We start from the raw sequence: 17,312 nt of genomic DNA, 5'->3' as shown, positions 1-17,312 counted from the left end.
TACAATCAAATATCTTTTATTCTCGTAGTTACCTGCCTCTTTATCCCCCTTTATCTCTCTTCTTACGCCATTGATTTGTTGGAAGAACTGGACATAATGTCTCGTAGAATGTACCTCGGAGTTTTAGTTCAACTTGTGCTTGGGTCATTTGTCTTGGAGTAGTATTGGGCAAGTTGTTTACTTCTAAGAAATGCAATTTCAAGGATATCTGTATGATTCTCAAGGGATTACGTATGTTTTTAGATAGACTTGATTACTCTGAAGTCAAGTTGCAAGTCAAGAGAGGAGGAGGCATTGTCCCTCATCTGAAGGTTTGTATGACGTGATCACAGATATGTGTCCTCCGCTGTTCACCTGGAGGGAAATTTCCAGCTGGTCTGTTCACTTACACTTTGTTGAGGGCAAGAACTTTCTTTCATAATCCTGTCCTCGTGCACAGTGGCCCAAGCATCCAGAGTTGTTGACCTCAATTGTCTGGAAGTTATGAGGTTGACAAATTGTACACACTTCACCCCAAACCTCTGAGTCAAAAGATTTCTCTTTTTTTCCCTTTTCTCTTGGAGACTAGCTAGCTCTTCATTTCTTTCTTTCTAGTTTAGATCATCACTGAGCTTTCTCTTCATCCTCCAGCCCTTTCCCCCTTCCCATCTTCTTAGCTTCACAGAAGAACTAGTCCCATACATATACCAGTGAATGTTTCTGATTTGAACCTATGTTAGTGTCTTTGAACCTTTGTTCTTGGGGTGAGGAGATGGTACTATCAAGATTGGTATTGCCAAGAGGATTGGTGGAGGGAAATTTACAGAAAATGAACAGATGAAAATATCAAGCTATAACCTTGCCCCTAGTAAATATAACATACAAGACAACACTAAGAACTAGAATTAAAAGTTATATTTCTGGGATGATTAGTGGAAGTCATGGCAATATTTGCTCTTGCATTTACCTTCCTGACACAGATTTAGTTTTGTGTTTTGTATTTTTGTGTTTTTAAAAGCCAGAGCCACTCAAATTTATGTATTTAGGAAGCATTTATTTGGAGATAAATGAAGTAATCCAAGTGCTTCAGCCTACCCAGGGATTCTGACCATGTAGACTGATCCTGAAGTAAATCCTGTGTACACATATGTGAGCAGTTCATTAACAATGATTAAAGGAAATAATGAAACCATTTGATTTCAGAAGAACCTTCAAGTATCAGATGAGTCATTTAAAGTAAAACTGTGAGGTACTTTTAAAAATTTGGATGCTATGCAGGCTAAACTAGCTAAAACTTTTCAATGGTCATTTAAAAAACTTTTTACTAGCAATTTAATACAGTGGCTAAAAGCACAGACCCTGGAATCAGGGTTGAATAGACATCCAGCTCTGGCACTTGTTAGCTATTGGACTTGAGCAGGTTTTTTAGGCTCTGCTTTAGTTTCCCCCTCTGTAAATGGGGACAGGATAGTAGTAACTTTCTCATGAGGTTAGTATGAGGATTAAATGAATCAATATATGTAAAACACCTGAAAGAGGATCTAGCACTTACAAGAGTTGTGGGTGCTTGCAATTAGTAATAATGTTACTACTTTTCAGTGTAGATTATATATTTTGCTCATATAATTACATAAAGTACACTCTTAGGAATTTCTTCGAAACTGCCATATATAGTTTTTTTCTATAGAAATGTGATCCACGTTACAAACAGTTATTTACAAATGAAGTCTTGGAACATAAAAATTTGTAAATTTGAATTGGCTAGGATCCAGATTATTTAGTACTTGGCAAGTTAAAGCCATTAATAGTAGAGCTGTTTGAAGACATTAGGTTATATGCACCTAAAAGCCTAAGTATATGTGATTAAAATCACTAAGTTGATTCATAAGTGAATAATCTGAAAACTTGAATGTGAAATGAATGCTTACAGCTTTGAATGCCAAGAAAAGATTGTTTTGGTTTCAATAGATAAGAGTCATAACAGTAACTTCGGGTAGAATTCTGCCTTTGTTACTTTGTAGTCTTTATGCATTTGGTTCTTCTCCACAAGTACTGCAAGAAAACAATCAAATGCATGGCCAATTTCAAGATCTCAGAAGCACATATTTAAGTGTATCTGCTAAGTCTGTTGCTTTTGTAGGTCCTAAATATTTAAACATTCACATACCAGGCCCATGATAAGTGCCTGGTAAGTATTTATTACATGAATGAGTAATGGTACATAGGATTAACTAGAGCAAAGGTACATGGGAGAAGGGGACACAGAGTGCACAGGAAGGCCGATTAGTAGATTACTGAACTAGTGAAAAGGGTCTAAACTAGGATGTTGACAGATGAACTGGGTGGGTGGGGGAAACAGATACAGTAAACACTGCAGAAGAAAAATTAATAAAACCTAATAACTGAGTAGCTATAGAAAAATTGTTGTGATCAAAATACCATTTAAAATCATAACCATCTGCAGCCTCTCATGTTGAAGAATACATGTTATTCATATTAGAAGACTTCTAGAATCATTATTGTATTCTCTAAATTAAATTAACCTTTACTTGGGAAATTAGTTTTCACCTAACAAACATAATTAAACTAGGCCAGAAAAGGTCAATTAACATAGGCATGTGCATGTGTGCAGTGTTATTACAGATTCTCTGTTAGCATTTTTGAATTGCTTTTGAAGAAAACTAGGAAAAAATAATTATATTCCCTAAGAAAGCAGCTTTTATGCCATAGTCAAACTTCCTAAAACTTTGAAGATACAATAAGGACAGTGCCTTAGGGATTGGTAAATTGTTCAAACATTAATGTTTTGACTATTCTGAAAATAAAAGGGAATGTAATACAAGAAATGAAAGGGATTGAAACACTATCATTATAGTTCTAACCGGAGATCCAAAGACTCATTACGTATCTTTTCCAGACTTTTCTATCTGATTTATAGTGTTAGTTACTCTGAGCTATTGTCGATACAAGTTATCAACTTGTGAAATTCTGCAGATATTCCTGTGGACTGTGTTTAATATACATGAGTTTAGGCTACTTCATTGATTAAAAAAAAAATAAAGAACATTGTTCAGCATATAGTCCAAGTCAAGGGATATGTTACTTAATTGGCCAACACTAATTTCTTTGAATTTCTAAGTATCTTCTGGTTTCTTTATAACTTTAGACAATTTTTCTGTAAATCTTAACCTGTTTCTAAAGTTGCAAAAAATTACAGTGTGATTGATATTGTCTAGCTCAGTGCCAGGATTCCTTTAGTTCTTGAATTGTTTCTCTAGCCGTGATGCATTCTGCTTTTTTTCGTGTCCATGTCTTCAGATAATTGTCTATAATCTGCTCGTGACAACTTTTCCTGCTTATAAATATTCCTTCTTTTGCTGTCAGTCATTTACTTTTTCCCTGGAGTTCATCTGTTCTTTTCCTTAGCTATTTCTTTATCAAACTTTTCCTTTTAGTTTAAATTGTACTTTATCCCTCTATGTTTTACTAGTCTCTCCTTTATTTACCCCTCTTTGGAGCTGTCTGCTGCCATTTGTTTTGCTGGATTGTAGTAGTAAATGTTTTGATTCTGGTGGATGTATATTCTGTGACTTTTTATGAACAATTTTTTAAAAAAATGAATAATATGATGCATTCACCTCCAATCACTAGCACTCAGTGAATATGTTAACATTCTTAGCTTAGATTGTATAGCCTGCATAGATGCAGAATTTTAAGCCACATTTTACTGATAACTGTTTTAATAGTATATTCTGATGTTGACACATTTACCACACTTACCTATTCATTCCCTGCTTATCCCTATATGCAGAGCTCTGCTGCTGAATAATTTGTTTTACTAATCCGAAGTAAACTGATAAATTATTGATTAGGATTTTTAAAATTAATAATGATTAGTGTAACACAGTTGTATTCAAGTAAGAATTCAGTAATTCAAGTAATAATCTCTGTGTTCCGGAGATGACTTGTTTATAAATGGGAACCTCAGTCTTAAGAGCACATGAGGTCATGGCTATCTGGGGCACCACTAAGTGACAGTATCACTAGTCACAGGTTGATGCAAATTGTGCGAGCTGAATAGGGCTGCAAAGCACAGGCAGCCTGAAACAATCGTTTTCTTCATTGACAGACAGAATGTATTCTTCTTAAGTAGGAGAGCTTGCTATCACTTGTGAATAATGAGTTGATGGGCAGACATATTGTGAAGAAGAGGATGATTTTTATAAATGTCTTTCCTTTATTCCTCTTTAGGGCAACTGTTTTTCATATTACTGTGGCTTTTTCAGAGTTTGTATTCCATGATAGTTATATATGGAAAATACAGGAAAATATTAGAATACTTTTTTCTTTGGTAATTGTTGGTAGATCTACTTCCTGGTAATAAAGCATCCTGTTAGATGTACATAATCAAAATATTTTAGGAAGTTTGGCTGTAGTCGGGCATATTCTGGTACAGTATCCATTTATCTTCCAGTATATTGAGTACCTACTGTTTCTCAGGCACAGTTAACTAGATGATGATAATGATATGAATTAAAATGCATTTTTTCCTATTTTGATCTAAAAGCAAGATTTAATTGGGAAACAAAACGCAGCCAAAGGCACCTAAAACCCAAATTGTTCTGTAGCCACACACTAAGAAGCTGTGCTTGCTGAGAGAAATGGCAACTTCTGAAAGAAGAGAACTCTTAAGTTTTAAGATTGATTTTCTACCCTCAGAAGCCATGATTTAATGATATACGTAGGTTGACCTTATAATTTATTGTCTAGATTGAGATACTTCTGAGGGTAAAAGGGGGCACTGCCCATCATAAGAGTGAGACAACAGCTGTAAATCAGCCTTGTCCCAGGCAGACCTGGATGAATGAGCAGTGTAGTTAGATCTTCAGAGGAGGCTTTATTACTGAACGAGAGGAATCAGGAAGTCGTTCTTGTAATTCTTTTCAGGTAAGATTTATAATGAATATATCAATTTGACTGGAATAGAAATTTGGGCAGGGGAATCGTAGTAGTTGGTTTGGATTGGGAATGATGTGATCTTAAGAAGCTCCTTCCCCAGTGTCCCAGTTTACCGTCTACAGCCTGGAGATTGAGGAGGAACCTCCATTTGGAGTAGCCGAATTTGGAAAGCTCACATTTGTAGTACAAAAGGAAAAATAACAACTCAAAGAGAGGAGCAAAGAAGCAGCAATAGCATTCCCCAGAGTAGTTTTTTCAAACACTAGATCTGTTTGGCAATAACAGGTGGTAGAGGAAAGAAAATTGGCTCTGTGATAAATAAACTGTGTTAAAGTTAAATTTGTTCACTGCAAGAATTTTTGAGGTCTCTAATATGTTAGCATTAGTGGCAAATCTTCGAGTTGGGAATATATGAAGCAGTGTTTTGCCCATTTATGTGATTGCTGAATCCTTTTATCTCCAGAATACTTCACGGAGACTAATGTCCCAGAAAACACATTCTGGGAATTATAAAAACCTAACAAGGAAAGGTTTTCAAGAAGGAAGGAATTAGACCATGTCAAGAGTTTCAGAAAGACTAAGGAAGATGAGAAATGAGAGGAAGCTATTGGTGTTTATTAGATGGTCATAAGTGACCTTTAGGAATGCTGTTCATTAGTGTGGCTCCAGTAGTCACTTTACATCATTCCACCTCTATTGAAGTCAGATACAAAGTGTGACTGACTGATAGAAATAACTTGGTCATTACTGAATATTTGTTTCCTATGTATTTTTTGTGATAATAAAATTGTATATTTGTAAGTAATGTGCCCTTTTTGTTTACTGCTGACCGTATGATATTAGAGCTAGAAGGGACCTTCACAGTTGTCTAGAACAGTCCCTCAGAGAACCATTCGTTTCCCCTTCATAGGACAAAGGTACACGTTAAAAATACATACTTTTTAGTTACAGCCATAGTATCAAGTCTAAACCATTTTCCTCATTTTTTAAGAAGTATATGGAAAGATAAACTATCAATTTTGTGTTTCTAAGATGTCTGTCTTGTAAATTTTAGTCTAATATTAAAGACCATCTCTGGATATATCCTGTCCTTTCATAAAACTATGATACAAATAATTCAGTTTGTGTAAAGAGGAAAGTCACTTTGACATTCTCTAACAATAGATTTAAAAGATTCATCCTGGATTTATTGGACTAAGTAGGTGATTAGAAGAGAAAGTATATAGTAGGTGCCAAAATAGGTTGTGTGCTAGAACTACTCAAATAAGAAGGAAAACTTCTAGTATGTACATGGTTGGTATTCAATACATAAAAGTTGCCTTCTCCCTAATTTAAGGCTCTTAGCCAAAGAACTTACACCATCATATCTCCACTAATGGAAGATGGGCAAAGAAAAGAGAATTGTTACCTTCCTGAAATACATGAAAACACACGATGAATATAGGAAAAGCTACTCTCTTCCTTCCCCAGCACCCTCTCCTACTGTCTTGTCTGTGCAGCTCCTTTCCTCCTGTCTATAATGCAGTATCATCCATGCTTGGCTGACAGAAGTTGTACTGAACTGTTCTTAATTGAGTTGTGAGAGTTAAAAACCCTTCTGGAAATAAAGGTTTCTCTAGGTAAGTGTCCCCTGAGAGTTCTTTGCTTTCATTCAAATTTGCTGTTTGGTTGATACTATGTGTAGGAAATTAGACTGCTGCTATTCCATGTTGAAATATGGCTAAAGCAGCTAGCTTGCATCCTGTGTTCAAGTTCTCAAAGGTTATCCTGTAGTCAGGGATTAAAGTGCTATAGAACCGTAATTTAAATTCAGAATCTAAATGTTTTCTAAATTTACAGGATTTGGAAATTGAAAAAAATTACAATTTTATGAGTAATTTGCAAGGATTCTCAAGAAAGTATATTGCTCAGTCTTATGGAATTTTATCAGTTTCCCAATTTAAAGTCAATGTACATTATAAAGTATTTAAAGAAAGAGCATTGTATAGTTAGTATTACATGATTTACTAAATCAATGATGGTTTTGATAATGATAGATAATTTTTGATAATTGCCTATTAGGCACTTACTATGTGCTGAGCACGTAAATGCTGTATAAATTTTGAGCTACATTTGATTCGGAAATGTTTTCTTTGTTTCTTCACTGATGAGGAAAAAAGTTCAATCTACATTGAAAGCAAGTAGGCCAGTTAACCCTTGTTAATTTATTTTTATAGCCCAGTAGCTTCTTGTTCATGTTAGTGCTCAAAAAAATAATTCAATGAATAAATAGTTCATGGGTTCATATAATTCAGAAAGCATTCACTTTTGTTTTGGAATATAGTTCTCCACCTACATTTTAAAATGTTCTGGAAATTCACATTGCAAGTAAAATGAGATGATGTAAAAGTTTACTTGGGAACTTAAGCTAGAGAACTATCTGGCTCCCCTTTTACCTATTTTTCAAGGTAGATTAAGTGTTTCTGCAATTAAATACAAGGAATCCCACCGAGTTTTTTACCTATAAATATTTAATATTTCACATACATTATAATCACCATCATGCTAGGTGCTAAAAAGAATGTAGAAAAAGATCTCACAGTTTCAGTCCATTTAGCAAATCTCAATATACCTCAGTTTATGACTCCATAATACCAATAAATTCAAAGACAAGAATTCAGTTGTATTTTCTTAGATGTTAAAATCTGTTTTCACAAGTGCCTTCTCTCTTCTTCACAAGTAGAACTGCTGCTCCATCCCAGTGGGGAAGAGGAATGCTTTCCTGGCTTTTCTAATGCTATTTTTAAATTACTTTCCTATTCTTTCTTCAAAAATTGAGTTCCATTGTTTCATCCAGGACGACTAGGCTGGGAAGATTTATTTATGCCTTCCCCTCCCAAATATACATAAACTAGGGTGTGTGGGGGTTGGGGTGGGGAGCGTGGAGCAGCCAGCATTCCCAAGCAGGTGAACAACCAGTGGAAAAAGGCCTTGAGGCAAGTAAGGACTCAGTGGTTTTGAGGGACTGAAATAAGATGCCTGGGTCGGAGCATAGTGAGGGCAAAAGTGGTGGAGATGACAGCGGAGATGAATAACGGAGACCAGAGGAAGAAATTGGCTGGACCACCTGGCTCACTTAGGAGAATGGTGAGCGGTAGATGTGTTGTTAGTGATCTGGGTTCACATCGCAGCTTAAACACCAACTAAAGTCTCTAAACTCCTTCCCACAACTCTAAACTGGGGGTAGTATAATACCTGCTTCAGAGATGAGCAAGCAGAGTAGTAACTAAGTGTGATACTAAAATACATAAAGCTGCGCAATAAATGGCAAGCTGCTGTTAACATTTTTACTCCTTTATTCACTGTGCCATACATACCCTACTCTGGAATTTCAGATGCACAGATCTCCCTCCTATTTGGTTTATAATTCATTTAGCAAATATTTACTGTGCACTTAAAGTTTTAAATTCTACCTATCCCTCTCCCCTAGAATTGTTTCTATGTCTCTTTCATAGCTTCAAGATTATCAAATCCTCAAGGGATTTTATATTAAATCTTTTCAAACCTAGGCACCAAGAATAGTGTCTCTTTCAGAAAATGTTTAAATAAATGAATGACTAAAAGAAAGTTTATGAAATATATAATTACCTTTTTTAAGCACTACAATTGTCTGAGTAATTATTTTAAATCAGTCCTGTGTAGAAAAATGAACACATTTCTTTGCTCCATCATTGCATTTTTTTCTTTAGCATTTAACAGAAATTCAAAGTGTGCCATTTACAAATGTGCTTATCTTCTTTCAAATTCACACACTATCTAAAAATAAGTCGTGGATGGAATTAAGTCTTTCTTTTCCTAGATCAAGTAGCTATTTTAATACAATAGTATTTTTTAAAGCCCTATTCATCTTTAGATGCAAATAAGAAAAATAAGACAGATATGTAAGCCATATAAATTGTTAACAAGTTGAGTGCTTTAAAAAAAATTTTTTTTGAGATAATTATAGATTCACATGCAGTTGTAACAAATAGTAGAGAAAGATCCCATGTAACCTTCACCTTGTTTTCTTCCCTAATGATAACATCTTACCTATAATACATCATCATAACAGGACGTTGGCTCAGATAAAATCCACAGACTTTATTCAGATTCCTCCAGTTTTACATGCACTTATTTGTGCACATGTGTATATTTAGTTCTGTGCAGTTTTATCACATGCAGGTTAACGTGACCACTTACCACCGTAAGGTGCAGAGCGGTTCCATCACAAGCAGCCCTGTCCTTCCCTTGTAGAGACCCAGCCACTCCTGTCCCTTCCCTTCCCCTTCAAATCTGGCCACCATTAATCTGTTGTTCATCTCATAATTTTGTCATTTCAAGAATGTTATGTAAATGGAATCATATACTCTGTAACCTTCTGGAATTGGCTTTTTTACTAAGTATAATCCCCCTTGAGATAAATTGAGAGGTTTTCAGAAGTGATTTACAAAGAAAGGCTAACATCTGCCCTACTGACCACTTGCTTGCCCTGTAGCAGAAAAGGCAGGAATGAGCACTACAAATGCACAAGTGCTTCCTTGGAATGGACCCTGATACTCATTTCATCTGGAAGAGACTCTTGGTGAAGAAAGTGGGAATTCCTTTCCTAATTAGCATGTTAATCTCTTGGTAGAAAACAGTCATATTTCTTTTAAAGGGCATGGTCCATCTCCATAATCATCAGTTTTATTTCCAAAGACCAATCCAGTTAATTCTATCTTCCATTGTCCCTCTTTCCTTCCTCTAGTTTTTTCCATCCTGTCCAATTGAAAACAAGTTGTATGAATTAGGTTCTAGATGACATTTCTCCAAATTGATCTAAAAATCTAATAGAAATGGCAATTTGGTTGAAATTTTTTTTTCAACTTGAAATTAACTCTACATGTTGTTTCCATTGGCCTTACAGGAAGAGATCATGGTAGTTCTATCTCACTAATAGTCTCGTTTTGATTTGTTTTGCCTTGAAAGTAATTATAAAATATATAATTCATTTGCATGATCTAAATGCCATCCCTTGGGAATTTTACTACATAATGTAGGAGCTCCATCTCTGACCAAGTCATTCAGGGTCCTGATTAACAGTTTTATTTTTAGACAAGTATGTGCATATAGTATATCACATTTTAAGCTGTAAGTAAGAGTTGTTTGTACCCCATTTCTGATGTATCAGAGTACCATTACCGCACAGGCAAGGGCTCTTTTTAAGGTATTTTATGGATTGACTTAGCTTGGCTTCAAAGAAATAAAAAAATCTTTCATTAATAAATATTTTTAAATTGGTACATAATCTTTTAAAAGGAACCACATTTATAGGAATTGTCATACATTTATTGAGAAGAGCTATAATTAACATCTTTTTACCTGAGTAAACCAGAGAAAATTCTTACTATGACATAGGAGTAATTAACTACTGACCAACGTTGTGTATCCAAATGTTTATCTGGGTGATTACTTTCAAGGTTTCTTCTAAAGGAAATTATGGGGATTCAGTGTTTTCCTCTATTGATGTTACAGTCCTGAGATGCACTTGACTGCCTACTGAGGCAGATTCATACTTCTATTCTAGAAGCAAGATTGTTACATGGATATTAGCATAGGAACAAGTCCAGATTCATCTATCTTCAATATCAATAACCCCATCTTTTTCTTCATTTGAAAACTAGGCACAATATACATATAATATGTTAGCTGGGAATTAATTTTACTTTTCAAAGTGCCTTACTAAATGATAGCATTTATGTAAATGGTGGTATGCTGCTAGACTGTAAAGATCCAGAGACAAATGAAGATTTGAGTTTACATGGTAGAACTATCCACATGTTCATAACACTGCCATTCCAGTTTATATCTGATAAAATGCCCAGAATGCTGAAGCCTGGCTTTGAGTCTCAGCGCTGACCTTTCAGGTGTACATTTCCACATATATCTTGAAACTCAGGAAACTGAAGTATTAGTCAAATACTGGTTGAACACCTAGTATGTGCTGGACACTGTTCCAGGCCCTGGAAGTGTTTCAGGTAATGTGTTCCTTTACTTAGCAACTTAATTTTGTTGGTTTATTGCTGTTATTTTAAATTTTGGACATAAGCTTCTTTTCTGAAGCAGTCTTTAACTATTACTGTCAGTTTCAGATAGTTTTAACTATAAGATTTGATGAATTCTGAGATTTATGTTTTATAGGCTTTCTTTTACAGTTGTCATGTTCTCTCCTTCCCCACCCAAGGGGTGATTAGGTTCCCTCAAAATAGGTTTTAAATCTTACCCTACGTTTTATTCTCATTTTGTAGCCCAAAGCCACTTTCAAATTCTATCATGAGTTAGAAACCCAGTGCCTTTTCTGGGACCAGGCAGGTTCCATAAGTGTATGATGCAGGTCACTGTGAGTAAATAGGAATTAGCAGGGTCTGTGTCAAACTGAAAAGTTCATGTCCACCTGTAAACATTTTTAAAATATTTTTTTAACTTGTGTCAAACACATCTAGAGGTGAAAATTTTCTAACACTCTGATCATCTAGATAAACATAAATCTCTTAGACCATTGATTTTAAAATATGAAAGTGAAATACCAGTTTAGTGGTAACACTCATGTGTATAAGTTCTAAAATAGGAAACACTCAGAACTTTGCTGCATGAATGTTACATATTTATGGTTTGGGGTGGGTGTATTAATTTGTTTTGTGTAATTTGCTGTGGACATCTTTCCATGTCAGATCACATAGATTTATATCTCATGTTGCGTAAAGACTGTATTTCCATAGTAAGGAGGTACTACCTTTATTTCTCCATTTTCATATTGATGGATAGTAGGGAAAATATAAAATATACTTTGGTGCCACTTTTACAGATTCTAAGGGTCACATACTTTTTTTCTATTTTCTTTGTTATTTTTAAATATTATAATTTGAATAAAAGCCTAATAGAAATTAATTTTAAACTTAAAAGATTATTCCAAGAAATAATAGCTCCATCTATATCATTTACATAGCTCCTTAGAAAGCTTGAATTTAATACCGTTTCTTTCTGGTTAAACAAATCCCTGTGGCTGAACCATTATGAGGGGTATAATTTCTTGGGCATTAATGACTAAAGGGTCCTTATAAGGTAGTTTGAAGCCATTAAAAGAGTCCATGTATGTTCAGAGCATAATATCAAATTTCAGACAGAGACAACTGAATAGTGATGTATCTGTGAGATCTAAAATTCACATTGTATTATATAGATGTTAGATTCCTTGCTTTAAGAATCGCTTGTCACTCACTCGTTATAGGAAATAAATGAGGTGTACTGTCTTACAGTTTAATTGTAACATTGCAACATCCTACTTGAATTTTGTTCAAATGGAACTTAGAATATTTCTGGATCATATACTTCTCTATGCCAGTGTGATTTCATCAGATCTCTTCCTGTATTAAGCTCTTTGGTCTAATTTCATTCTAGTTAGAAAAGGCAGTGAGAAATTCTAACTGGACATATTGAAAGGGTTTTTCAGCTGGAATATAGAATTCTTTTTCTTATATCTTCTTTTTTTCTTTTATCTTTTAGAAAAAAATTTAATTGAGATGTAATGTACATTTAGTTAGAATATAGTTTCTAACATGGAATCAAGTTCTTGCCCACCTACTATGGAATCCAGTCTCATCCCATTGAATGCAGAATTGTTTGTATATAGCATTGTTCTAGAGGACATATTTTATAACTTTCAACACAATTTTGAAGCGATGTGACACTAGGAGTGGCATCAGCCATGGTAGTGGTAGTGGTAAATGAGTAACCTGATACCCTGATTGTGCTGCAGCAGACATCAATTTAGTCATCCTAGACTCTGCCATCTTAAAGATTTTCTGTCATTTTTTAATAAGAGAAAAATATATTGGTAACAACTGAAGAGGCAGGCATGAGTAACCTGGGACCTGGCACCATTCAATCTGGTACAGTGACATTCTCTGTTCTTAATACATAAAGAAAGTAGGCTAGTCACAGGGCTTGGTTCCATACCAGACCCAACTTTTGGGAAGGTCTTATTTGCTCTCTTTTTTTAAATTAAATTAAATTTAATTTAATTTTGTTTTGTTTTGTTTTGTTTGTTTTGTTTTGTTATCATTAATCTACAATTACATGAAGAACATTATGTTTACTAGGCTCTCCCCTACCCCAAGTCCCCCCCACAAACCCCATTACAGTCACTGTCCATCAGCATAGTAAGATGTTGTAGAATCACTACTTGTCTTCTCTGTGTTGCAAAGCCCTCCCCTTTCCCCCACCCCCCACATTATACATGCTAATCATAATACCCCCTTTCTTATTTCCTGCCCTTATCCCTCCCTACCTTCCATTCTACCCAGTCTCTTTCCCTTTGGTAACTGTTAGTCCATTCTTGGGTTCTGTGATTCTGCTGCTGTTTTGTTCCTTCAGTTTTTCTTTTGTTCTTATACTCCACAGATGAGTGAAATCATTTGGTATTTCTCTTTCTCCGCTTGGCTTATTTCACTGAGCATAATACCCTCTAGCTCCATCCATGTTGTTGCAAATGGTAGGATTTGTTTTCGTCTTATGGCTGAATAATATTCCATTGTATATATGTACCACATCTTCTTTATCCATTCATCTACTGATGGACACTTAGGTTGCTTCCATTTCTTGGCTATTGTAAGTAGTGCTGTGATAAACATAGGGGTGCATCTGTCTTTTTCAAACTGGAGTGCTGCATCCTTAGGGTAAATTCCTAGAAGTGGAATTCCTGGGTCAAATGGTAAATCTATTTTGAGCATTTTGAGGAACCTCCATATTGCTTTCCACAATGGTTGAACTAATTTACATTCCCACCAGCAGTGTAGGAGGGTTCCCCTTTCTCCACAACCTCACCAACATTTGTTGTTGTTTGTCTTTTGGATGGTAGCCATCCTTACTGGTGTGAGGTGATATCTCATTGTGGTTTTAATTTGCATTTCTCTGATAACTAGCAATGTGGAGCATCTTTTCATGTGTCTGTTGGCCATCTGAATTTCTTCTTTGGAGAACTGTCTGTTCAGCTCCTCTGCCCATTTTTTAATTGACTTATTTGTTTTTTGTTTGTTGAGGTGGGTGAGCTCTTTATATATTTTGGACGTCAAGCCTTTATCGGATCTGTCATTTACGAATGTATTCTCCCATACTGTAGGATACCTTTTTGTTCTATTGATGGTGTCCTTTGTTGTACAGAAGCTTTTCAGCTTGATATAGTCCCACTTGTTCATTTTTGCTTTTGTTTTCCTTGCCCGGGGAGATATATTCATGAAGAAGTCACTCATGTTTATGTCCAAGAGATTTTTTTTCTAAGAGTTTTATGGTTTCATGACTTACATTCAGGTCTTTGATCCATTTTGAATTTACTTTTGTGTATGGGGTTAGACAGTGATCCAGTTTCATTCTCTTACATGTAGCTGTCCAGTTTTGCCAGCACCATCTGTTGAAGAGACTGTCATTTCGCCATTGTATGTCCATGGCTCCTTTATCGAATATTAATTGACCATGTATGTTTAGGTTAATGTCTGGAGTCTCTAATCGTTCCACTGGTCTGTGGCTCTGTTCTTGTGCCAGTACCAAATTGTCTTGATTACTATGGCTTTGTAGTAGAGCTTGAAGTTGGGGAGCGAGATCCCCGCCACTTTATTCTTCTTTCTCAGGATTGCTTTGGCTATTCGGGGTCTTTGGTGTTTCCATATGAATTTTTGAACTATTTGTTCCAGTTCGTTGAAGAATGTTGTTGGTAATTTGATAGGGATTGCATCAAATCTTTATATTGCTTTGGGCTGGATGGCCATTTTGACAATATTAATTCTTCCTAGCCAAGAGCATGGGATGAGTTTCCATTTGTTAGTGTCCCCTTTAATTTCTCTTAAGAGTGTCTTACAGTTTTCAGGGTATAGGTCTTTCACTTCTTTGGTTAGGTTTATGCCTAGGTATTTTATTCTTTTTGATGCAACTGTGAATGGAATTGTTTTCCTGATTTCTCTTTCTATTGGCTCATTGTTAGTGTATAGGAAAGCCACAGATTTCTGTGTGTTAATTTTGTATCCTGCAACTTTACTGTATTCTGATATCAATTCTAGTAGTTTTGGAGTGGAGTCTTTAGGGTTTTTAATGTACAATATCTTACTTGCTCTCTTAATGGAGTCCCAGAAGCATAGAAAATCACACTTGTATTTCTGTAACTTATAGGGAAATGAATGAATATTGTGGTTTTCAAAGATAAGTTAATTATGGATAAAGATAAAAATTAAAAAGTGAACATCTTGGAAAGTGTGTTAAGAATAGTATAAACAAATATATATTAACTTGGAACTGTAAATCAAGTGGATCTCAAAAATGCTAATCCTGTTATCAAACCTTAGATTTTCCACTGAGCGTGAATCTGTGTTTTTGTCACACACCGGTTCTCCTCTCCTTCCCAAGGAAATACTGATCATGCAGTTGGGATTAAAGGAACTAGTGTTATTGATTCCTCCATTAACCATAATAAAGTTCTTTAAAATTAGAGTTTCTGGTTAATTTGCTTAGGTTTGAATGATTTTTATAGATTAAAAAGTCATATAATTTATTGTTTCCTTAATTTTTTTCTAAGAAGCCGATTGTCAACTAAATCTTTTTTCTGCTTAGTGATGTTATCTACAGGATTGCCACTTTCATTAGATTTTCAATGGAAAATATGTACTCTGTTGTAGTAATAGTGATAACCTGTAAAAGTCCAATTCTGAACATTGTTGGAACACTTAAAAGCATAAGTGAATTTTGGTTTCCTGTGTTAATTTATTATGGCAAATCTATCTATCCCCCCGTATATATTAAATAATGGAAATAAAATCATATACTAAATTCCCATTCTTCAAAAAACTTTACAGAATTTAAGCAAAAAAAAACAGAAAATGGCATTAGTAATAATTTAGAATGTGATTGGAATGAAAAGATTATGAGTCATTTTCTTTTACTTTAAAAATTTCAAGATTTATATTAAAAGAATCATTGTTTTCTTTCAGATAAATCTGCGCCTCATCTTGGTAAGTGGGAAAACAAAAGAGTTCCTGTTTTCTCCCAATGATTCTGCCTCTGACATTGCAAAACATGTGTATGACAACTGGCCAATGGGTGAGTGGTGTTTTTCTCTTGAGAATGAATAATGTTAATTCTTTATGCCCAACCTTGTTTTACAAAGTTATAAATATAAGAACTGTAAATATATAAAAATATAGAAGACCAAACAAATAATTGAGGGTCTAAGTTTTCAAGTTTAAAAGGGTCAATCACTGTGTCCTTCCCTAGATTTTGCTCTCCAGCTTCTTCATTGCAAAGTGGCAAAGAAGCCAGTGTACAGTCCGGTTTTTGCCTAAGAACTGTAAATGAAATTATTTAATGTAAATGAAATTACTTTTTAAAAGAAAACACAAAGTAACTATAATACACACACATATGCACTTTCATAGCAGTAAAATTATTTTTATCAAAACAAAGTAAAAGGAAAGAAAAACTATGTTTAATAAATTATAATACATTTTCTTTAGTCTGTTCTATACATAGCCTATTTAAGATTGAATTTGACCCAAAGTTAATTTCTGGTTCATGTCTCTTTGTGCATTCTCTGAACTACCACAAAGTCAAGAAGGTATCAGTCAGTTCATGCATTCCATTTTCAGAGCGGTATCTATGACAAACAGAATGTTGGGGGGTGTATGTGATACTCCTTCCTTGCTCTGGTTCTCTTCTATGCAATAAGACAATGTCTGACTACTCTAGGTTGAGTCTTTAGGTTGGGTTCTTTCTTTGAGCTTTCCCCAAGTTATCCCGACCCTTTTTATGGCATATACTATAATGATAGGACTGTTTCAGCTAATTTAACTTAATTTTACTACCCAAGGCAATTTGGACTTTTAAAGAACAAGACTGTTTCAATAAGGAACACAGTGTATATAAAATGAACCAGTTACATCAGTGTTTCTCAACCTTAAGTAATATTTGGAACTTTTTTATAGGAAGAAAATTCTTGTAGATTCCCTAGTGCTGACTTACATTATTTTTATTATTATGTTTATTTCTAAAGATAGAACCATAAAACACAGTGAAAGCTCTTTATCCTTACTAACTCATATATAACCATAAAACTAAAACAGATCTACCAAGAAAATGCAGCTATAACTGTAAAACCCAATAATGCTCAAATTAACAACATTGATGTTTCAGACGATGTCTTTTTGCAAAAACTCGCAGCCTGCACTGTGAGTGTGGCGCTGTTGAGTCGGCCGTGTCAGTGCCTTGCTTGCTGTATGAAGACCTGGTTATCTGCAGATTCACCACAAAGCCTTCATTTACACAGTGTCCCAAATTGT

The 17,312-nt window shown here is 34.9% G+C and overlaps 1 protein-coding gene across 2 annotated transcripts in view; it reads left to right on the top strand.

Moving 5' to 3' along the window:
• UBL3 (ubiquitin like 3) overlaps window positions 1-17,312 on the top strand; it is a 69,674-nt gene that overhangs the window by 38,271 nt on the left and 14,091 nt on the right. For both annotated transcript variants that reach the window (XM_073228763.1, XM_073228755.1), the window contains exon 2: window positions 15,969-16,077. In XM_073228763.1, coding sequence (XP_073084864.1) covers window positions 15,969-16,077 — 109 coding nt within the window. The remainder of the gene's footprint in view (window positions 1-15,968; window positions 16,078-17,312) is intronic.

Source organism: Manis javanica, chromosome 1, assembly GCF_040802235.1.
Source record: "Manis javanica isolate MJ-LG chromosome 1, MJ_LKY, whole genome shotgun sequence".
Classification (NCBI taxonomy): domain Eukaryota; kingdom Metazoa; phylum Chordata; class Mammalia; order Pholidota; family Manidae; genus Manis; species Manis javanica.
The sequence above is the reverse complement of the archived record's forward strand: the minus strand, read 5'-3'. Positions and strand labels throughout refer to the sequence as shown.